This window comes from Musa acuminata, chromosome BXJ2-2, assembly GCF_036884655.1.
Source record: "Musa acuminata AAA Group cultivar baxijiao chromosome BXJ2-2, Cavendish_Baxijiao_AAA, whole genome shotgun sequence".
In the NCBI taxonomy this organism is placed as follows: Eukaryota; Viridiplantae; Streptophyta; class Magnoliopsida; order Zingiberales; family Musaceae; genus Musa; species Musa acuminata.
Window position 1 is genome coordinate 14629531 of NC_088339.1, and position 23698 is coordinate 14653228.

The 23698-nt window shown below is 41.4% G+C and overlaps 1 protein-coding gene across 27 annotated transcripts in view; it reads right to left on the reverse strand.

Annotated features, from left to right (window-relative positions):
• LOC135605148 (uncharacterized) overlaps positions 1–23698 on the reverse strand; it is a 28679-nt gene that overhangs the window by 4504 nt on the left and 477 nt on the right. For 13 of the 27 annotated variants that reach the window (XR_010484345.1, XR_010484343.1, XR_010484356.1 and 10 more), the window contains exon 2: positions 82–23549. Coding sequence is in view for 3 of the 27 variants with exons in the window: in XM_065094898.1 (XP_064950970.1) it covers positions 82–2528 (2447 nt within the window). In the remaining 24 variants the exon portion in view is untranslated. The remainder of the gene's footprint in view (positions 1–81; positions 23550–23698) is intronic. The other 14 variants (XR_010484363.1, XR_010484362.1, XR_010484361.1 and 11 more) reach the window with 10 other exon arrangements.

Here is a 23698-nt window from a genome sequence, read left to right on the forward strand (position 1 = left end):
GCCATTTTGAGCCTCCTTATTTCTGCTTCACAATGATTAATGAAATCTTGTTGTGTTTGAAGCAGGTTTTTAGGTTCATACCTTGGTGGTTCCTCCATCATTACGGGGGTTCTCTTGTCAAAGTAATATATACTGCACATCCCGCACGAAGTGATCTTGCATAAGGGACAGTGTCTCCTATGCCTTCTTTGTGACTTTCTCTTGCAGCACTTGCATCTTTCAAGTTCTGGTTGTAGCTCCGTGTTGATTTCCCATATATGTCTGCACTCAGCTTGTTCTTGGGAAACTTGTACTCTTGCTCGGTACCCTGTCTCAGGTCCTATCCACCAAGTTCTACTATCTTCTATTAGAGCAAAGATTTTATGAGTGAAGGAGTGAATACCATGCTGCAGGTCTTCTGTATTCTCTCCTTCAGATATTGAATATATTGCGTCGCTTTGGTTCTCTCCTTCTTGTACTGATAGTATTTCGTATTCTTCCGGAATATCCAATTGTTCAAATATTGCTACTCTTTTAATATTTTTCCTGTCATTAGGGCATTCTCTTGCAAAATGTCCTTCTTCTCCACAAAGGTAGCACTTGCATTTCTTATTTCTTATCAAATGCTTCCTCTTTTCAATTCTTGCATGAGATGAGTGGGGTTTACCCTTGTAGGTAGTCGATCTTCTTACCCCATATTTTCTTTCGGGTTTGTTGTAATATCCTGGGATAGGAATCTTACTGCAAAAGGATAGGTCTTTTAATGCTCTTCTGAATGCAGCATCCTTGCACTCTGCTTCTAAATATTTGTAGGAAAAAAGAATCCTTGGGATTACCCCTATGGTGTTTCCCTTGTATTTTGCTTCAAATGCCTCTTTGATCCTTTTTCCTAGCTCCCCTGGCATTTTGGACCATAACTTTTCGGATAATTCTGGTCCTAAAAACATCCTACCTGTTTTGGATGCCAACCTCATATAATCATTTAAGAACTGAATAATATGGTTGAGGTTAGTGCAAGATAACCTTTCAAGATCTCTGTAAGCCTCTTCTTGTGTTGTTGTAGATCCTTGAAACGGGTCTTCAAGTATAAAAATCGTCCTCAGTTGTGAGAGAATATTTTGTGTTCCTCCCATTCCATCCGCATTAGCTAGTAGTAGTTGGTATTCTTCGGGGTAGGCCATCCGCCATTGGATCCATGCTAGTTTTTCTGCTTCTCCGAGCAGATTTTCAATAAATTCCATTTTTGCTAGAGGATCTGTGAATCCTTGTAAAGATACTAAATTCTTTGTTATTGATTCCCACCTCATAAACACTTCATCGAACATTCCCAGTTGGGATGGGATTATGAACATCGCTCCTTGCTGTTGGAAGGCCGAAGGGAGGTTCCAAGCTTCCGAGAAGTTCTTCGCCTTGAACCTTGGCTGTCTTGAGTGTCCTTCGTATTCTGGTTTCCGGCTTGTGGATTCTATGTTTACAGCCGGGGGATAGTTTACAGGTCCCATGGTTGAGTCCGTCGGTGGCCTGTAATTTGATATAGCAGATGATGAATATACCTGTTGAGATAGCTTTGCTAACTGTGGGTATTCCATTATCAGTTCCTCCTCTAGTCCTGCTGCGATTAATTCCTTTTGATGCTTCCGAGAGTACGGCATCTCTACTTCCTCTTCTGTGATGTGGGTGCCTTGGAAGTAGGAATTAAGGTTTTCCTTTAGCTCCTCAGCCTCGTCCTCGCTGTCGGTTAATTGAACGTTGACAGCTATTGTGTGGCTTCGGATTTCCTCTTCATCACTGAATGTTTCGTCATCCGTGTTGTTGTAACGGATTCTGCTGGATGTTGATGCTGCTTTATAATTGTCAAAGCTAATTGAAATTCTTCCGTCAATTAGATTTCGGCTCCTGAGTTCAGCAGGTTGTATGGGAATTGAAACCTGTGTGGGTCTGATCATCCAGTCTCTTCCTCTGATTTCTGCTGTGGAATACCTCCTTCCTGGCAGAGCCCTTACGCCATGGCTTGTCAAGTAATCCACCACCCCTGAAATTTCATATGCAAAGGCGACATTCGGGGTATTTGAAAGTCGCCCTACCATTCCCCTGGTGATTAGCAGATTTGCTTCTCCATTCTGCCATGTGTCATATCCACGGGTTAGTATAGAAAGTTGTATATTACGGTAAAAATCTCCTATTGTCATCATGGTATCTGGTACTACGTAGACCAGTTGACTTCCTCTAGTCAGGTCTACTTCCATTGTGGCAATGATGGACCTGTCATCAGCCCATCTGTTGTCTCGGAACACTAATAGTGCCAGTGTTCCCTCTTCCTGTCTGTGGAGTGTCTGGACCCTTGTTTGTAGGATCCCGAGATGAATATACCTCATCCCGCTCCTGGTCAGTTGGTCAAAGCTTGGCTCCTGAATGAAAGCCCTGTCTTCTTGATTGTTGGTGACCAACATAGCCTCTTCAGATCGATGCGTATAGACCCTGTGATGCACATCATCTCTCCTTGAGTGGTACAATACTTCAGCAGGTGCTATTGCAGCTCTTTCCCTCATGGATAATTGCAGCTGCGCTTGAGGGTCTATTTGTTGTTCCAGAATCTGTGCGTTTAAGTCTGTATTTCTGAAGATGAGTTGCCCAAGTCGTCTTCAAGCGTTGAATATTCTCCTCTGGTTTCTTCTGTAGTTCCTGATTTGGTCTTCTACAAGAGGAGTTGACGTAGATACCTCTTGGGTCTGTGTTCTGGAAGTCATCTTCTGTTTTCTTGGAAGATTTTTATAGGGTCTTTAAAGACTAATATTCTTCCTTTTGTCTCCTTAGGCCTTTCAGAGGGGCCTAGGTTGAGGTTTGCTAGTTTGGTGATGAGTTCGTCTGGTACCACTTGGGATTGCGTCGCCTTTGATTGTTGCAATTCCCGTATTGTCTGTAGCTCCGTTCGTATTCCTTTTATGTTTTCAGCAATTTGTACCAGAAGTTGAATTTGTACGTTATGCTGCTTGATTACGGCTACCTGATGGCTAAGAGTTCCCTGAAAATCACTTGTCTTGAGAAATCCAAGTGATGGGGGTTCAATAGATTCAGTAGCTTTAAGAGCTTCTTTGTAAGATTCGGTACTCCTGGAGGATATATGACTCATCCAAAGATTTGTTTTTCTATTTTGGATAATAGAATTTCAATCCTTTGGAGTTTTTGGTCCAGGCTCTGTGAAAGTCGTAAGGCTTCTTCCTCAATGAGTTTGGGTTGCTTAGTTATCTTTAAAACCAATTTTTGAACATCAACTTGAGTAAGGGGCTTGTTCTTGATGAGTAAGGAAGACAGCGTTGTTATTGAGGCTTCGAGGTTCTTAACCCTATGCTCAAGGTTGCGGTTTTCTTCAAGCAAAAGTTTGAAGTTTCTCAGATTTACTCTACTTGAAAGACAAGTTCGGTCGTAAATGACAGAGATGTTGTGAGCTAGTTCCTTTTTAGTGGGTTTTGGAGTCTCCGCTAGATTTAGGTAGTCCAGATGGGAGGTATGGGAGTCTGTATACCATTTTTGAATAGCTTCTTCCCAAAGCTTAGACATATGCTAAATATGCATTGTTTTAATCTACTTACGTTCTCAACTTTAGAGAGCTTGCGTCAAAGGTCTTACTGCGGTTCCCTGACCTGGCTGCCTTCCTCGGGCTCCTTACAAGTTTTAAACCGTAAGTGATGTTTTACAAAGCAAACTTAGCATAAACATCATAGCAATTTAGTTAGAAACTATATCAGAACAGAATACAACCGGCTCTGATACCAGAAAGTCGACGGAAGCGGGAAGCAGGATCCAAGTAAGAAATGATAAGCACAAAGAACTATAGAAAGCTTAAGATTCTTACAATAGATTTGGTATGAACAAAGCTTGAAATGCTTACAAAGGATAGAGGATAATCTTCTTCTCAAGTAAGGCTCTGGTTTTTCGACCGATGCCTTGCAAGAGACTAAGCTAGAGAATATATAGAGGAAGAGGATAGAACCGGGTGCTCATTGGGCCCCATCGCATCCTTATCCTTTCATCAGATATTTCTCTAACTTCCTGACGAAGGAAAGCATATTCCTGACGAAGGAAAGCATACTAAGGGAGATACAAAGGTTGGGAAAAAGAAAGATGGAAGAGAGCGAAGAAGAAGAAAGTGAAGGAGCTCTCGTTCTCTTAGAAGAAACCCAGAAGATCCTTTCTATGGAAACAAAGGAAACGGGAGGATCAAGAAAATCTAAGAATATGCTCTTCAACCTAAAGGTACATATGGAGATTCTAAATATTCCCCCTTTTGAGGTTAATGCTATATTAGATACAGGTGCGACTACTTGTTGCATAGATGAAAAGGTTGTACCAAAAGCGGCAATGGAGGAAAACCCTTATGTTGTACATTTTAGCGGGATTACCTCCAAAACAACAGCAAATAAAAAATTAAGGGGAGGCAAAATGACTATTGGAACCAACAGTTTCAGAATTCCCTACACTTATGCATTCTCAATGAAGCTAGGGGATGATATTCAGATGATAATAGGATGCAATTTTATAAGGGCAATGCAAGGAGGGGTCAGGATCGAAGGTAACACGGTTACATTCTACAAAAATTTGACAACTATTAATACTCTGCCCTATATCTCGACAGCCGCAGCAATAGAAGAACTAGACCTAGAAGAGGATGACTATATTCAAATCCAGGAGTCAGTATGTTACTCTGCAGAAGCCCAGCAGAGCAATGAAAAAATAAGAGCCAAGTTCGGAAGCCTACTAGATCAGCTAAAGGCCCAAGGTTATATTGGGGAGGACCCTCTCAAGCATTGGAGAAAGAATGAAATAACATGCAAGTTGGAAATCAAAAATCAAGATTTTGTGGTAGAAGACAAGCCTCTCAGACATTTGACACCACAAGCAAAGGAAGCCTTTTCAAAGCATGTAAGAGCATTACTGGAAATAGGGGTTATCAGACCAAGCAAAAGCAAGCACCGTACCACTGCTATAATTGTTAATTCTGGAACCACGGTGGACCCCATAACAGGAGCAGAAAGAAAAGGAAAGGAAAGGATGGTTTTTAACTACAAAAGGCTCAATGACATCACGGAGAAGGATCAATATAGCCTCCCTGGAATTAACACCATCCTCAAAAAGGTTAGCAATAGTAAAATTTAATCAAAGTTTGATCTAAAATCTGGCTTTCATCAAGTCGCTATGCACCCCGATTCCATTGAATGGACTGCATTCTGGGTACCGGAAGGGTTGTATGAATGGCTTGCAATGCCATTTGGTCTTAAAAATGCCCCTGCGGTTTTCCAAAGGAAAATGGATAATTGCTTCAGAGGTACGGAACAATTCATTGCAGTCTACATTGATGATATCCTTGTTTTCTCAGAAAACGAAAAGGAGCATGAGCAGCACCTCACCAAGATGTTAAAAATATGCCAAGAGAATGGCCTTGTTTTAAGCCCAACAAAGATGAAAATTGCAGTAAAGGAAATTGAGTTTCTTGGAGCAGTCCTGGGGAATTCCAAGATCAAACTACAACCCCATATCATCAAAAAAATTACTGACTATCAGGAGGAAGACCTTACTACTAAGAAAGGCCTCAGGTCATGGCTGGGGATCCTAAACTATGCAAGAAGCTACATACCCAACCTGGGCAGACTCTTAGGCCCATTATATTCAAAAACAAGCCCAACAGGCGAGAAAAGGATGAACAATCAAGATTGGGAACTAATCAAGAAAATCAAGAGCTTAGTACAGAATCTTCCTGACCTGGAAGTACCTCCTGAAGACTGTTTCATAATACTAGAAACAGACGGATGCATGGAAGGATGGGGAGGAATTTGTAAATGGAAAAAACAAAAATATGACCCCAGAAATACTGAAAAGGTATGTGCTTACGCCAGTGGAAAGTACAATCCCATCAAATCGACTATAGATGCTGAAATGCATGCAGTTATGAAAACCCTAGAGGCATTGAAGATCTATTTTCTTGACAAAAGGGAAATCATTATTAGAACAGATTGCCAAGCAATAATAAGCTTCTTCAACAAGTCAGCTCAGAACAAACCATCTAGAGTCAGATGGATGGCCTTTGTAGACTATATCACTGGAAGCGGCGTGGAAGTGAAGTTTGAGCACATCGAAGGGGAAAGTAACATTCTAGCCGACTCTTTATCAAGACTAATAAATATTTTGGTTGCAGGATGGCCAAGCGAATCATTACTCCTAATCCTGGAAGCCACCCAGGAAGTTCAAGCCAAACCAAACATCAAGGCTGCCACACACCTGAATCAACTAATAAACCAGGCGACCTCTTGCAATACCAACAGGAAATGGACAAGCTCAGAACCAAAACACGTGACGGACTCTCATTTAATGAAGAAGGATTATCTGAAAGAAGACTTGGATCAATTCAAAAGGAAGCCTCCCGACAAGCACTTGAAGCATTACAGCAATTCTTCGACATCCACTTAATCAAGACCAAAGAATATCAGAGAAGGAGCGGTGGAAAGGACAACTGGTACAGGGACTGGCTACCAGTCGTCCTTCAACAGCAACAACAACTAAAGGAGGCCCTATCTCTGGTAAAAGATGTCTCACAAAGGACAACCAGCTTCAGCCTTTAGACAGCTGGCATAAATACTTTACTTAGCCGCCAGGCAAAGACAAATAACAGCTGGCATAAATACTTTGCTTAGCCGTCAAGCAAAGACAAATGGTGTGGGACAAAATATTTTGCTTTTCTTAGTCACTAAGGAAAATGAGCTGAGCCTCGGGGAGCCGCTCATAGTATCACCAATAATTGTGCGAAGGAATATGCTTTCCTTCGTCAGGAAGTTAGAGAAATATCTGATGAAAGGATAAGGATGCGATGGGGCCCAATGAGCACCCGGTTCTATCCTCTTCTGTGATGTGGGTGCCTTGGAAGTAGGAATTAAGGTTTTCCTTTAGCTCCTCAGCCTCGTCCTCGCTGTCGGTTAATTGAACGTTGACAGCTATTGTGTGGCTTCGGATTTCCTCTTCATCACTGAATGTTTCGTCATCCGTGTTGTTGTAACGGATTCTGCTGGATGTTGATGCTGCTTTATAATTGTCAAAGCTAATTGAAATTCTTCCGTCAATTAGATTTCGGCTCCTGAGTTCAGCAGGTTGTATGGGAATTGAAACCTGTGTGGGTCTGATCATCCAGTCTCTTCCTCTGATTTCTGCTGTGGAATACCTCCTTCCTGGCAGAGCCCTTACGCCATGGCTTGTCAAGTAATCCACCACCCCTGAAATTTCATATGCAAAGGCGACATTCGGGGTATTTGAAAGTCGCCCTACCATTCCCCTGGTGATTAGCAGATTTGCTTCTCCATTCTGCCATGTGTCATATCCACGGGTTAGTATAGAAAGTTGTATATTACGGTAAAAATCTCCTATTGTCATCATGGTATCTGGTACTACGTAGACCAGTTGACTTCCTCTAGTCAGGTCTACTTCCATTGTGGCAATGATGGACCTGTCATCAGCCCATCTGTTGTCTCGGAACACTAATAGTGCTAGTGTTCCCTCTTCCTGTCTGTGGAGTGTCTGGACCCTTGTTTGTAGGATCCCGAGATGAATATACCTCATCCCGCTCCTGGTCAGTTGGTCAAAGCTTGGCTCCTGAATGAAAGCCCTGTCTTCTTGATTGTTGGTGACCAACATAGCCTCTTCAGATCGATGCGTATAGACCCTGTGATGCACATCATCTCTCCTTGAGTGGTACAATACTTCAGCAGGTGCTATTGCAGCTCTTTCCCTCATGGATAATTGCAGCTGCGCTTGAGGGTCTATTTGTTGTTCCAGAATCTGTGCGTTTAAGTCTGTATTTTTGAAGATGAGTTGCCCAAGTCGTCTTCAAGCGTTGAATATTCTCCTCTGGTTTCTTCTGTAGTTCCTGATTTGGTCTTCTACAAGAGGAGTTGACGTAGATACCTCTTGGGTCTGTGTTCTGGAAGTCATCTTCTGTTTTCTTGGAAGATTTTTATAGGGTCTTTAAAGACTAATATTCTTCCTTTTGTCTCCTTAGGCCTTTCAGAGGGGCCTAGGTTGAGGTTTGCTAGTTTGGTGATGAGTTCGTCTGGTACCACTTGGGATTGCGTCGCCTTTGATTGTTGCAATTCCCGTATTGTCTGTAGCTCCGTTCGTATTCCTTTTATGTTTTCAGCAATTTGTACCAGAAGTTGAATTTGTACGTTATGCTGCTTGATTACGGCTACCTGATGGCTAAGAGTTCCCTGAAAATCACTTGTCTTGAGAAATCCAAGTGATGGGGGTTCAATAGATTCAGTAGCTTTAAGAGCTTCTTTGTAAGATTCGGTACTCCTGGAGGATATATGACTCATCCAAAGATTTGTTTTTCTATTTTGGATAATAGAATTTCAATCCTTTGGAGTTTTTGGTCCAGGCTCTGTGAAAGTCGTAAGGCTTCTTCCTCAATGAGTTTGGGTTGCTTAGTTATCTTTAAAACCAATTTTTGAACATCAACTTGAGTAAGGGGCTTGTTCTTGATGAGTAAGGAAGACAGCGTTGTTATTGAGGCTTCGAGGTTCTTAACCCTATGCTCAAGGTTGCGGTTTTCTTCAAGCAAAAGTTTGAAGTTTCTCAGATTTACTCTACTTGAAAGACAAGTTCGGTCGTAAATGACAGAGATGTTGTGAGCTAGTTCCTTTTTAGTGGGTTTTGGAGTCTCCGCTAGATTTAGGTAGTCCAGATGGGAGGTATGGGAGTCTGTATACCATTTTTGAATAGCTTCTTCCCAAAGCTTAGACATATGCTAAATATGCATTGTTTTAATCTACTTACGTTCTCAACTTTAGAGAGCTTGCGTCAAAGGTCTTACTGCGGTTCCCTGACCTGGCTGCCTTCCTCGGGCTCCTTACAAGTTTTAAACCGTAAGTGATGTTTTACAAAGCAAACTTAGCATAAACATCATAGCAATTTAGTTAGAAACTATATCAGAACAGAATACAACCGGCTCTGATACCAGAAAGTCGACGGAAGCGGGAAGCAGGATCCAAGTAAGAAATGATAAGCACAAAGAACTATAGAAAGCTTAAGATTCTTACAATAGATTTGGTATGAACAAAGCTTGAAATGCTTACAAAGGATAGAGGATAATCTTCTTCTCAAGTAAGGCTCTGGTTTTTCGACCGATGCCTTGCAAGAGACTAAGCTAGAGAATATATAGAGGAAGAGGATAGAACCGGGTGCTCATTGGGCCCCATCGCATCCTTATCCTTTCATCAGATATTTCTCTAACTTCCTGACGAAGGAAAGCATATTCCTGACGAAGGAAAGCATACTAAGGGAGATACAAAGGTTGGGAAAAAGAAAGATGGAAGAGAGCGAAGAAGAAGAAAGTGAAGGAGCTCTCGTTCTCTTAGAAGAAACCCAGAAGATCCTTTCTATGGAAACAAAGGAAACGGGAGGATCAAGAAAATCTAAGAATATGCTCTTCAACCTAAAGGTACATATGGAGATTCTAAATATTCCCCCTTTTGAGGTTAATGCTATATTAGATACAGGTGCGACTACTTGTTGCATAGATGAAAAGGTTGTACCAAAAGCGGCAATGGAGGAAAACCCTTATGTTGTACATTTTAGCGGGATTACCTCCAAAACAACAGCAAATAAAAAATTAAGGGGAGGCAAAATGACTATTGGAACCAACAGTTTCAGAATTCCCTACACTTATGCATTCTCAATGAAGCTAGGGGATGATATTCAGATGATAATAGGATGCAATTTTATAAGGGCAATGCAAGGAGGGGTCAGGATCGAAGGTAACACGGTTACATTCTACAAAAATTTGACAACTATTAATACTCTGCCCTATATCTCGACAGCCGCAGCAATAGAAGAACTAGACCTAGAAGAGGATGACTATATTCAAATCCAGGAGTCAGTATGTTACTCTGCAGAAGCCCAGCAGAGCAATGAAAAAATAAGAGCCAAGTTCGGAAGCCTACTAGATCAGCTAAAGGCCCAAGGTTATATTGGGGAGGACCCTCTCAAGCATTGGAGAAAGAATGAAATAACATGCAAGTTGGAAATCAAAAATCAAGATTTTGTGGTAGAAGACAAGCCTCTCAGACATTTGACACCACAAGCAAAGGAAGCCTTTTCAAAGCATGTAAGAGCATTACTGGAAATAGGGGTTATCAGACCAAGCAAAAGCAAGCACCGTACCACTGCTATAATTGTTAATTCTGGAACCACGGTGGACCCCATAACAGGAGCAGAAAGAAAAGGAAAGGAAAGGATGGTTTTTAACTACAAAAGGCTCAATGACATCACGGAGAAGGATCAATATAGCCTCCCTGGAATTAACACCATCCTCAAAAAGGTTAGCAATAGTAAAATTTACTCAAAGTTTGATCTAAAATCTGGCTTTCATCAAGTCGCTATGCACCCCGATTCCATTGAATGGACTGCATTCTGGGTACCGGAAGGGTTGTATGAATGGCTTGCAATGCCATTTGGTCTTAAAAATGCCCCTGCGGTTTTCCAAAGGAAAATGGATAATTGCTTCAGAGGTACGGAACAATTCATTGCAGTCTACATTGATGATATCCTTGTTTTCTCAGAAAACGAAAAGGAGCATGAGCAGCACCTCACCAAGATGTTAAAAATATGCCAAGAGAATGGCCTTGTTTTAAGCCCAACAAAGATGAAAATTGCAGTAAAGGAAATTGAGTTTCTTGGAGCAGTCCTGGGGAATTCCAAGATCAAACTACAACCCCATATCATCAAAAAAATTACTGACTATCAGGAGGAAGACCTTACTACTAAGAAAGGCCTCAAGTCATGGCTGGGGATCCTAAACTATGCAAGAAGCTACATACCCAACCTGGGCAGACTCTTAGGCCCATTATATTCAAAAACAAGCCCAACAGGCGAGAAAAGGATGAACAATCAAGATTGGGAACTAATCAAGAAAATCAAGAGCTTAGTACAGAATCTTCCTGACCTGGAAGTACCTCCTGAAGACTGTTTCATAATACTAGAAACAGACGGATGCATGGAAGGATGGGGAGGAATTTGTAAATGGAAAAAACAAAGATATAACCCCAGAAATACTGAAAAGGTATGTGCTTACGCCAGTGGAAAGTACAATCCCATCAAATCGACTATAGATGCTGAAATGCATGCAGTTATGAAAACCCTAGAGGCATTGAAGATCTATTTTCTTGACAAAAGGGAAATCATTATTAGAACAGATTGCCAAGCAATAATAAGCTTCTTCAACAAGTCAGCTCAGAACAAACCATCTAGAGTCAGATGGATGGCCTTTGTAGACTATATCACTGGAAGCGGCGTGGAAGTGAAGTTTGAGCACATCGAAGGGGAAAGTAACATTCTAGCCGACTCTTTATCAAGACTAATAAATATTTTGGTTGCAGGATGGCCAAGCGAATCATTACTCCTAATCCTGGAAGCCACCCAGGAAGTTCAAGCCAAACCAAACATCAAGGCTGCCACACACCTGAATCAACTAATAAACCAGGCGACCTCTTGCAATACCAACAGGAAATGGACAAGCTCAGAACCAAAACACGTGACGGACTCTCATTTAATGAAGAAGGATTATCTGAAAGAAGACTTGGATCAATTCAAAAGGAAGCCTCCCGACAAGCACTTGAAGCATTACAGCAATTCTTCGACATCCACTTAATCAAGACCAAAGAATATCAGAGAAGGAGCGGTGGAAAGGACAACTGGTACAGGGACTGGCTACCAGTCGTCCTTCAACAGCAACAACAACTAAAGGAGGCCCTATCTCTGGTAAAAGATGTCTCACAAAGGACAACCAGCTTCAGCCTTTAGACAGCTGGCATAAATACTTTACTTAGCCGCCAGGCAAAGACAAATAACAGCTGGCATAAATACTTTGCTTAGCCGTCAAGCAAAGACAAATGGTGTGGGACAAAATATTTTGCTTTTCTTAGTCACTAAGGAAAATGAGCTGAGCCTCGGGGAGCCGCTCATAGTATCACCAATAATTGTGCGAAGGAATATGCTTTCCTTCGTCAGGAAGTTAGAGAAATATCTGATGAAAGGATAAGGATGCGATGGGGCCCAATGAGCACCCGGTTCTATCCTCTTCTGTGATGTGGGTGCCTTGGAAGTAGGAATTAAGGTTTTCCTTTAGCTCCTCAGCCTCGTCCTCGTTGTCGGTTAATTGAACGTTGACAGCTATTGTGTGGCTTCGGATTTCCTCTTCATCACTGAATGTTTCGTCATCCGTGTTGTTGTAACGGATTCTGCTGGATGTTGATGCTGCTTTATAATTGTCAAAGCTAATTGAAATTCTTCCGTCAATTAGATTTCGGCTCCTGAGTTCAGCAGGTTGTATGGGAATTGAAACCTGTGTGGGTCTGATCATCCAGTCTCTTCCTCTGATTTCTGCTGTGGAATACCTCCTTCCTGGCAGAGCCCTTACGCCATGGCTTGTCAAGTAATCCACCACCCCTGAAATTTCATATGCAAAGGCGACATTCGGGGTATTTGAAAGTCGCCCTACCATTCCCCTGGTGATTAGCAGATTTGCTTCTCCATTCTGCCATGTGTCATATCCACGGGTTAGTATAGAAAGTTGTATATTACGGTAAAAATCTCCTATTGTCATCATGGTATCTGCCTTCTGGTACTACGTAGACCAGTTGACTTCCTCTAGTCAGGTCTACTTCCATTGTGGCAATGATGGACCTGTCATCAGCCCATCTGTTGTCTCGGAACACTAATAGTGCCAGTGTTCCCTCTTCCTGTCTGTGGAGTGTCTGGACCCTTGTTTGTAGGATCCCGAGATGAATATACCTCATCCCGCTCCTGGTCAGTTGGTCAAAGCTTGGCTCCTGAATGAAAGCCCTGTCTTCTTGATTGTTGGTGACCAACATAGCCTCTTCAGATCGATGCGTATAGACCCTGTGATGCACATCATCTCTCCTTGAGTGGTACAATACTTCAGCAGGTGCTATTGCAGCTCTTTCCCTCATGGATAATTGCAGCTGCGCTTGAGGGTCTATTTGTTGTTCCAGAATCTGTGCGTTTAAGTCTGTATTTCTGAAGATGAGTTGCCCAAGTCGTCTTCAAGCGTTGAATATTCTCCTCTGGTTTCTTCTGTAGTTCCTGATTTGGTCTTCTACAAGAGGAGTTGACGTAGATACCTCTTGGGTCTGTGTTCTGGAAGTCATCTTCTGTTTTCTTGGAAGATTTTTATAGGGTCTTTAAAGACTAATATTCTTCCTTTTGTCTCCTTAGGCCTTTCAGAGGGGCCTAGGTTGAGGTTTGCTAGTTTGGTGATGAGTTCGTCTGGTACCACTTGGGATTGCGTCGCCTTTGATTGTTGCAATTCCCGTATTGTCTGTAGCTCCGTTCGTATTCCTTTTATGTTTTCAGCAATTTGTACCAGAAGTTGAATTTGTACGTTATGCTGCTTGATTACGGCTACCTGATGGCTAAGAGTTCCCTGAAAATCACTTGTCTTGAGAAATCCAAGTGATGGGGGTTCAATAGATTCAGTAGCTTTAAGAGCTTCTTTGTAAGATTCGGTACTCCTGGAGGATATATGACTCATCCAAAGATTTGTTTTTCTATTTTGGATAATAGAATTTCAATCCTTTGGAGTTTTTGGTCCAGGCTCTGTGAAAGTCGTAAGGCTTCTTCCTCAATGAGTTTGGGTTGCTTAGTTATCTTTAAAACCAATTTTTGAACATCAACTTGAGTAAGGGGCTTGTTCTTGATGAGTAAGGAAGACAGCGTTGTTATTGAGGCTTCGAGGTTCTTAACCCTATGCTCAAGGTTGCGGTTTTCTTCAAGCAAAAGTTTGAAGTTTCTCAGATTTACTCTACTTGAAAGACAAGTTCGGTCGTAAATGACAGAGATGTTGTGAGCTAGTTCCTTTTTAGTGGGTTTTGGAGTCTCCGCTAGATTTAGGTAGTCCAGATGGGAGGTATGGGAGTCTGTATACCATTTTTGAATAGCTTCTTCCCAAAGCTTAGACATATGCTAAATATGCATTGTTTTAATCTACTTACGTTCTCAACTTTAGAGAGCTTGCGTCAAAGGTCTTACTGCGGTTCCCTGACCTGGCTGCCTTCCTCGGGCTCCTTACAAGTTTTAAACCGTAAGTGATGTTTTACAAAGCAAACTTAGCATAAACATCATAGCAATTTAGTTAGAAACTATATCAGAACAGAATACAACCGGCTCTGATACCAGAAAGTCGACGGAAGCGGGAAGCAGGATCCAAGTAAGAAATGATAAGCACAAAGAACTATAGAAAGCTTAAGATTCTTACAATAGATTTGGTATGAACAAAGCTTGAAATGCTTACAAAGGATAGAGGATAATCTTCTTCTCAAGTAAGGCTCTGGTTTTTCGACCGATGCCTTGCAAGAGACTAAGCTAGAGAATATATAGAGGAAGAGGATAGAACCGGGTGCTCATTGGGCCCCATCGCATCCTTATCCTTTCATCAGATATTTCTCTAACTTCCTGACGAAGGAAAGCATATTCCTGACGAAGGAAAGCATACTAAGGGAGATACAAAGGTTGGGAAAAAGAAAGATGGAAGAGAGCGAAGAAGAAGAAAGTGAAGGAGCTCTCGTTCTCTTAGAAGAAACCCAGAAGATCCTTTCTATGGAAACAAAGGAAACGGGAGGATCAAGAAAATCTAAGAATATGCTCTTCAACCTAAAGGTACATATGGAGATTCTAAATATTCCCCCTTTTGAGGTTAATGCTATATTAGATACAGGTGCGACTACTTGTTGCATAGATGAAAAGGTTGTACCAAAAGCGGCAATGGAGGAAAACCCTTATGTTGTACATTTTAGCGGGATTACCTCCAAAACAACAGCAAATAAAAAATTAAGGGGAGGCAAAATGACTATTGGAACCAACAGTTTCAGAATTCCCTACACTTATGCATTCTCAATGAAGCTAGGGGATGATATTCAGATGATAATAGGATGCAATTTTATAAGGGCAATGCAAGGAGGGGTCAGGATCGAAGGTAACACGGTTACATTCTACAAAAATTTGACAACTATTAATACTCTGCCCTATATCTCGACAGCCGCAGCAATAGAAGAACTAGACCTAGAAGAGGATGACTATATTCAAATCCAGGAGTCAGTATGTTACTCTGCAGAAGCCCAGCAGAGCAATGAAAAAATAAGAGCCAAGTTCGGAAGCCTACTAGATCAGCTAAAGGCCCAAGGTTATATTGGGGAGGACCCTCTCAAGCATTGGAGAAAGAATGAAATAACATGCAAGTTGGAAATCAAAAATCAAGATTTTGTGGTAGAAGACAAGCCTCTCAGACATTTGACACCACAAGCAAAGGAAGCCTTTTCAAAGCATGTAAGAGCATTACTGGAAATAGGGGTTATCAGACCAAGCAAAAGCAAGCACCGTACCACTGCTATAATTGTTAATTCTGGAACCACGGTGGACCCCATAACAGGAGCAGAAAGAAAAGGAAAGGAAAGGATGGTTTTTAACTACAAAAGGCTCAATGACATCACGGAGAAGGATCAATATAGCCTCCCTGGAATTAACACCATCCTCAAAAAGGTTAGCAATAGTAAAATTTACTCAAAGTTTGATCTAAAATCTGGCTTTCATCAAGTCGCTATGCACCCCGATTCCATTGAATGGACTGCATTCTGGGTACCGGAAGGGTTGTATGAATGGCTTGCAATGCCATTTGGTCTTAAAAATGCCCCTGCGGTTTTCCAAAGGAAAATGGATAATTGCTTCAGAGGTACGGAACAATTCATTGCAGTCTACATTGATGATATCCTTGTTTTCTCAGAAAACGAAAAGGAGCATGAGCAGCACCTCACCAAGATGTTAAAAATATGCCAAGAGAATGGCCTTGTTTTAAGCCCAACAAAGATGAAAATTGCAGTAAAGGAAATTGAGTTTCTTGGAGCAGTCCTGGGGAATTCCAAGATCAAACTACAACCCCATATCATCAAAAAAATTACTGACTATCAGGAGGAAGACCTTACTACTAAGAAAGGCCTCAAGTCATGGCTGGGGATCCTAAACTATGCAAGAAGCTACATACCCAACCTGGGCAGACTCTTAGGCCCATTATATTCAAAAACAAGCCCAACAGGCGAGAAAAGGATGAACAATCAAGATTGGGAACTAATCAAGAAAATCAAGAGCTTAGTACAGAATCTTCCTGACCTGGAAGTACCTCCTGAAGACTGTTTCATAATACTAGAAACAGACGGATGCATGGAAGGATGGGGAGGAATTTGTAAATGGAAAAAACAAAGATATAACCCCAGAAATACTGAAAAGGTATGTGCTTACGCCAGTGGAAAGTACAATCCCATCAAATCGACTATAGATGCTGAAATGCATGCAGTTATGAAAACCCTAGAGGCATTGAAGATCTATTTTCTTGACAAAAGGGAAATCATTATTAGAACAGATTGCCAAGCAATAATAAGCTTCTTCAACAAGTCAGCTCAGAACAAACCATCTAGAGTCAGATGGATGGCCTTTGTAGACTATATCACTGGAAGCGGCGTGGAAGTGAAGTTTGAGCACATCGAAGGGGAAAGTAACATTCTAGCCGACTCTTTATCAAGACTAATAAATATTTTGGTTGCAGGATGGCCAAGCGAATCATTACTCCTAATCCTGGAAGCCACCCAGGAAGTTCAAGCCAAACCAAACATCAAGGCTGCCACACACCTGAATCAACTAATAAACCAGGCGACCTCTTGCAATACCAACAGGAAATGGACAAGCTCAGAACCAAAACACGTGACGGACTCTCATTTAATGAAGAAGGATTATCTGAAAGAAGACTTGGATCAATTCAAAAGGAAGCCTCCCGACAAGCACTTGAAGCATTACAGCAATTCTTCGACATCCACTTAATCAAGACCAAAGAATATCAGAGAAGGAGCGGTGGAAAGGACAACTGGTACAGGGACTGGCTACCAGTCGTCCTTCAACAGCAACAACAACTAAAGGAGGCCCTATCTCTGGTAAAAGATGTCTCACAAAGGACAACCAGCTTCAGCCTTTAGACAGCTGGCATAAATACTTTACTTAGCCGCCAGGCAAAGACAAATAACAGCTGGCATAAATACTTTGCTTAGCCGTCAAGCAAAGACAAATGGTGTGGGACAAAATATTTTGCTTTTCTTAGTCACTAAGGAAAATGAGCTGAGCCTCGGGGAGCCGCTCATAGTATCACCAATAATTGTGCGAAGGAATATGCTTTCCTTCGTCAGGAAGTTAGAGAAATATCTGATGAAAGGATAAGGATGCGATGGGGCCCAATGAGCACCCGGTTCTATCCTCTTCTGTGATGTGGGTGCCTTGGAAGTAGGAATTAAGGTTTTCCTTTAGCTCCTCAGCCTCGTCCTCGTTGTCGGTTAATTGAACGTTGACAGCTATTGTGTGGCTTCGGATTTCCTCTTCATCACTGAATGTTTCGTCATCCGTGTTGTTGTAACGGATTCTGCTGGATGTTGATGCTGCTTTATAATTGTCAAAGCTAATTGAAATTCTTCCGTCAATTAGATTTCGGCTCCTGAGTTCAGCAGGTTGTATGGGAATTGAAACCTGTGTGGGTCTGATCATCCAGTCTCTTCCTCTGATTTCTGCTGTGGAATACCTCCTTCCTGGCAGAGCCCTTACGCCATGGCTTGTCAAGTAATCCACCACCCCTGAAATTTCATATGCAAAGGCGACATTCGGGGTATTTGAAAGTCGCCCTACCATTCCCCTGGTGATTAGCAGATTTGCTTCTCCATTCTGCCATGTGTCATATCCACGGGTTAGTATAGAAAGTTGTATATTACGGTAAAAATCTCCTATTGTCATCATGGTATCTGCCTTCTGGTACTACGTAGACCAGTTGACTTCCTCTAGTCAGGTCTACTTCCATTGTGGCAATGATGGACCTGTCATCAGCCCATCTGTTGTCTCGGAACACTAATAGTGCCAGTGTTCCCTCTTCCTGTCTGTGGAGTGTCTGGACCCTTGTTTGTAGGATCCCGAGATGAATATACCTCATCCCGCTCCTGGTCAGTTGGTCAAAGCTTGGCTCCTGAATGAAAGCCCTGTCTTCTTGATTGTTGGTGACCAACATAGCCTCTTCAGATCGATGCGTATAGACCCTGTGATGCACATCATCTCTCCTTGAGTGGTACAATACTTCAGCAGGTGCTATTGCAGCTCTTTCCCTCATGGATAATTGCAGCTGCGCTTGAGGGTCTATTTGTTGTTCCAGAATCTGTGCGTTTAAGTCTGTATTTCTGAAGATGAGTTGCCCAAGTCGTCTTCAAGCGTTGAATATTCTCCTCTGGTTTCTTCTGTAGTTCCTGATTTGGTCTTCTACAAGAGGAGTTGACGTAGATACCTCTTGGGTCTGTGTTCTGGAAGTCATCTTCTGTTTTCTTGGAAGATTTTTATAGGGTCTTTAAAGACTAATATTCTTCCTTTTGTCTCCTTAGGCCTTTCAGAGGGGCCTAGGTTGAGGTTTGCTAGTTTGGTGATGAGTTCGTCTGGTACCACTTGGGATTGCGTCGCCTTTGATTGTTGCAATTCCCGTATTGTCTGTAGCTCCGTTCGTATTCCTTTTATGTTTTCAGCAATTTGTACCAGAAGTTGAATTTGTACGTTATGCTGCTTGATTACGGCTACCTGATGGCTAAGAGTTCCCTGAAAATCACTTGTCTTGAGAAATCCAAGTGATGGGGGTTCAATAGATTCAGTAGCTTTAAGAGCTTCTTTGTAAGATTCGGTACTCCTGGAGGATATATGACTCATCCAAAGATTTGTTTTTCTATTTTGGATAATAGAATTTCAATCCTTTGGAGTTTTTGGTCCAGGCTCTGTGAAAGTCGTAAGGCTTCTTCCTCAATGAGTTTGGGTTGCTTAGTTATCTTTAAAACCAATTTTTGAACATCAACTTGAGTAAGGGGCTTGTTCTTGATGAGTAAGGAAGACAGCGTTGTTATTGAGGCTTCGAGGTTCTTAACCCTATGCTCAAGGTTGCGGTTTTCTTCAAGCAAAAGTTTGAAGTTTCTCAGATTTACTCTACTTGAAAGACAAGTTCGATCGTAAATGACAGAGATGTTGTGAGCTAGTTCCTTTTTAGTGGGTTTTGGAGTCTCCGCTAGATTTAGGTAGTCCAGATGGGAGGTATGGGAGTCTGTATACCATTTTTGAATAGCTTCTTCCCAAAGCTTAGACATATGCTAAATATGCATTGTTTTAATCTACTTACGTTCTCAACTTTAGAGAGCTTGCGTCAAAGGTCTTACTGCGGTTCCCTGACCTGGCTGCCTTCCTCGGGCTCCTTACAAGTTTTAAACCGTAAGTGATGTTTTACAAAGCAAACTTAGCATAAACATCATAGCAATTTAGTTAGAAACTATATCAGAACAGAATACAACCGGCTCTGATACCAGAAAGTCGACGGAAGCGGGAAGCAGGATCCAAGTAAGAAATGATAAGCACAAAGAACTATAGAAAGCTTAAGATTCTTACAATAGATTTGGTATGAACAAAGCTTGAAATGCTTACAAAGGATAGAGGATAATCTTCTTCTCAAGTAAGGCTCTGGTTTTTCGACCGATGCCTTGCAAGAGACTAAGCTAGAGAATATATAGAGGAAGAGGATAGAACCGGGTGCTCATTGGGCCCCATCGCATCCTTATCCTTTCATCAGATATTTCTCTAACTTCCTGACGAAGGAAAGCATATTCCTGACGAAGGAAAGCATACTAAGGGAGATACAAAGGTTGGGAAAAAGAAAGATGGAAGAGAGCGAAGAAGAAGAAAGTGAAGGAGCTCTCGTTCTCTTAGAAGAAACCCAGAAGATCCTTTCTATGGAAACAAAGGAAACGGGAGGATCAAGAAAATCTAAGAATATGCTCTTCAACCTAAAGGTACATATGGAGATTCTAAATATTCCCCCTTTTGAGGTTAATGCTATATTAGATACAGGTGCGACTACTTGTTGCATAGATGAAAAGGTTGTACCAAAAGCGGCAATGGAGGAAAACCCTTATGTTGTACATTTTAGCGGGATTACCTCCAAAACAACAGCAAATAAAAAATTAAGGGGAGGCAAAATGACTATTGGAACCAACAGTTTCAGAATTCCCTACACTTATGCATTCTCAATGAAGCTAGGGGATGATATTCAGATGATAATAGGATGCAATTTTATAAGGGCAATGCAAGGAGGGGTCAGGATCGAAGGTAACACGGTTACATTCTACAAAAATTTGACAACTATTAATACTCTGCCCTATATCTCGACAGCCGCAGCAATAGAAGAACTAGACCTAGAAGAGGATGACTATATTCAAATCCAGGAGTCAGTATGTTACTCTGCAGAAGCCCAGCAGAGCAATGAAAAAATAAGAGCCAAGTTCGGAAGCCTACTAGATCAGCTAAAGGCCCAAGGTTATATTGGGGAGGACCCTCTCAAGCATTGGAGAAAGAATGAAATAACATGCAAGTTGGAAATCAAAAATCAAGATTTTGTGGTAGAAGACAAGCCTCTCAGACATTTGACACCACAAGCAAAGGAAGCCTTTTCAAAGCATGTAAGAGCATTACTGGAAATAGGGGTTATCAGACCAAGCAAAAGCAAGCACCGTACCACTGCTATAATTGTTAATTCTGGAACCACGGTGGACCCCATAACAGGAGCAGAAAGAAAAGGAAAGGAAAGGATGGTTTTTAACTACAAAAGGCTCAATGACATCACGGAGAAGGATCAATATAGCCTCCCTGGAATTAACACCATCCTCAAAAAGGTTAGCAATAGTAAAATTTACTCAAAGTTTGATCTAAAATCTGGCTTTCATCAAGTCGCTATGCACCCCGATTCCATTGAATGGACTGCATTCTGGGTACCGGAAGGGTTGTATGAATGGCTTGCAATGCCATTTGGTCTTAAAAATGCCTCTGCGGTTTTCCAAAGGAAAATGGATAATTGCTTCAGAGGTACGGAACAATTCATTGCAGTCTACATTGATGATATCCTTGTTTTCTCAGAAAACGAAAAGGAGCATGAGCAGCACCTCACCAAGATGTTAAAAATATGCCAAGAGAATGGCCTTGTTTTAAGCCCAACAAAGATGAAAATTGCAGTAAAGGAAATTGAGTTTCTTGGAGCAGTCCTGGGGAATTCCAAGATCAAACTACAACCCCATATCATCAAAAAAATTACTGACTATCAGGAGGAAGACCTTACTACTAAGAAAGGCCTCAGGTCATGGCTGGGGATCCTAAACTATGCAAGAAGCTACATACCCAACCTGGGCAGACTCTTAGGCCCATTATATTCAAAAACAAGCCCAACAGGCGAGAAAAGGATGAACAATCAAGATTGGGAACTAATCAAGAAAATCAAGAGCTTAGTACAGAATCTTCCTGACCTGGAAGTACCTCCTGAAGACTGTTTCATAATACTAGAAACAGACGGATGCATGGAAGGATGGGGAGGAATTTGTAAATGGAAAAAACAAAGATATAACCCCAGAAATACTGAAAAGGTATGTGCTTACGCCAGTGGAAAGTACAATCCCATCAAATCGACTATAGATGCTGAAATGCATGCAGTTATGAAAACCCTAGAGGCATTGAAGATCTATTTTCTTGACAAAAGGGAAATCATTATTAGAACAGATTGCCAAGCAATAATAAGCTTCTTCAACAAGTCAGCTCAGAACAAACCATCTAGAATCAGATGGATGGCCTTTGTAGACTATATCACTGGAAGCGGCGTGGAAGTGAAGTTTGAGCACATCGAAGGGGAAAGTAACATTCTAGCCGACTCTTTATCAAGACTAATAAATATTTTGGTTGCAGGATGGCCAAGCGAATTATTACTCCTAATCCTGGAAGCCACCCAGGAAGTTCAAGCCAAACCAAACATCAAGGCTGCCACACACCTGAATCAACTAATAAACCAGGCGACCTCCTCTTGCAATACCAACAGGAAATGGACAAGCTCAGAACCAAAACACGTGACGGACTCTCATTTGAGAAGAAGATTATCCTCTATCCTTTGTAAGCATTTCAAGCTTTGTTCATACCAAATCTATTGTAAGAATCTTAAGCTTTCTATAGTTCTTTGTGCTTATCATTTCTTACTTGGATCCTGCTTCCCGCTTCCGTCGACTTTCTGGTATCACAATGGAATAAGTAGACAGACAGATAGCCAATGAAAAGTGAAAGGAACCTCTTCCATGAATGATGATAGAGTAGAACATATCGAAACCAAATACCATAGGAAGGTAGCAGAACACTCACATCTCACTTTCAAAAAAATGTCCCATGCCCATGCAAAACTAGATGTCCATCAGCTTCCCCTAGCAGACAACAAATAAAAACAAACAACCATACTTTGATGAGAACCGTATCAAATGACCAACTTGTGCACGCAAGGGCAACAATTAATGTTTGAAAGTAACAAGGGCTGACTAAACCAGCACAAACCGGACATATCCACTGTTCAGATAATTTCAGAAGCCCTGGATCCATCGTAATAAGGTATGTCACAACAATTAAACCCCTTAAATATAACACTATCTAATGGAAAACCTATTTAAATCATTCAACAAAAACCAGAGCATCCTTAATTGGAGCATCCTTTACAAACTGCATCACAGCTACGTGTGGCTCCATACAGATAATAACCACAAAAACACCAGAGCCCCACCAACAGCTTCGATGACACATATAGAATCTGCCACAGAAACTAGCCTTATCAAAAATGTAAAATCCTAGGTCTCATACCAAAAACAATCCAACAAAGGTGAGTTACCATCTCTATTTAATAGAATCATGCCTAACGATGATGCTTAGGCAACTGCCTACAAAAACATTAGGAATAGAACATTCAGAAAACAAAGAGATAGATTTAACTTCAATATATATAAAATGCTGACAGAAGGAGGACAGGAAAAATAATCAACAATTTAACAGGCAACCTCAAAAAATGAGAAGTTGATGGAACTCTTCCCTGATACTCGTCTAAATCCAACTAGAGTATCCAAAAGACACAGCATTGATGCTGATACCGTTAGCGTATATCTCAAACCAAATATCATAGCATGGTACCAAAACACATACATCTCTCTTACAAATATCATATCCAGAAGCTTTCCCTTGCACACAAAAAATAAAAACAAACAAACATAACCAACTGGTGGACATAAATGCAACAAATAAAAGTTGAAAGTAACGAAGGCCAACTAAACCAGAACAAAAAAGACACATCCCTTGTTTAGATCATTTCGGAAAACCTGCATCCATGATAATAAGCAGCGTTCATTACAGTAAGGAAACCCCTTAAATAGAACACTATCTAATGGAAAAAATATTTAATCGTGCAACGCATACCAGAGCAACCTTCACAAATTGCCTCACAGACTCCGCGAGGGTTCCATTAAGATAATACCCACATAAACACCACAGCCTCACCTACCGCTTCGAAAGTACATATAAAATCTGTCGCAAATAGCCTTAATCCGGCAAAATTGTGAAGCCCTCTGATAGATCGCAAGAAAAAAAAAAAGAGCGGTTAATGAATAATCCACTAGTCGGATTCCAATAATCGGAACTCCTAGCCTCTCAATATTCCTATGGGAAAAAAATAGATCATCCAATTCGTTCAGAAAACGAAAACAACATATATCAA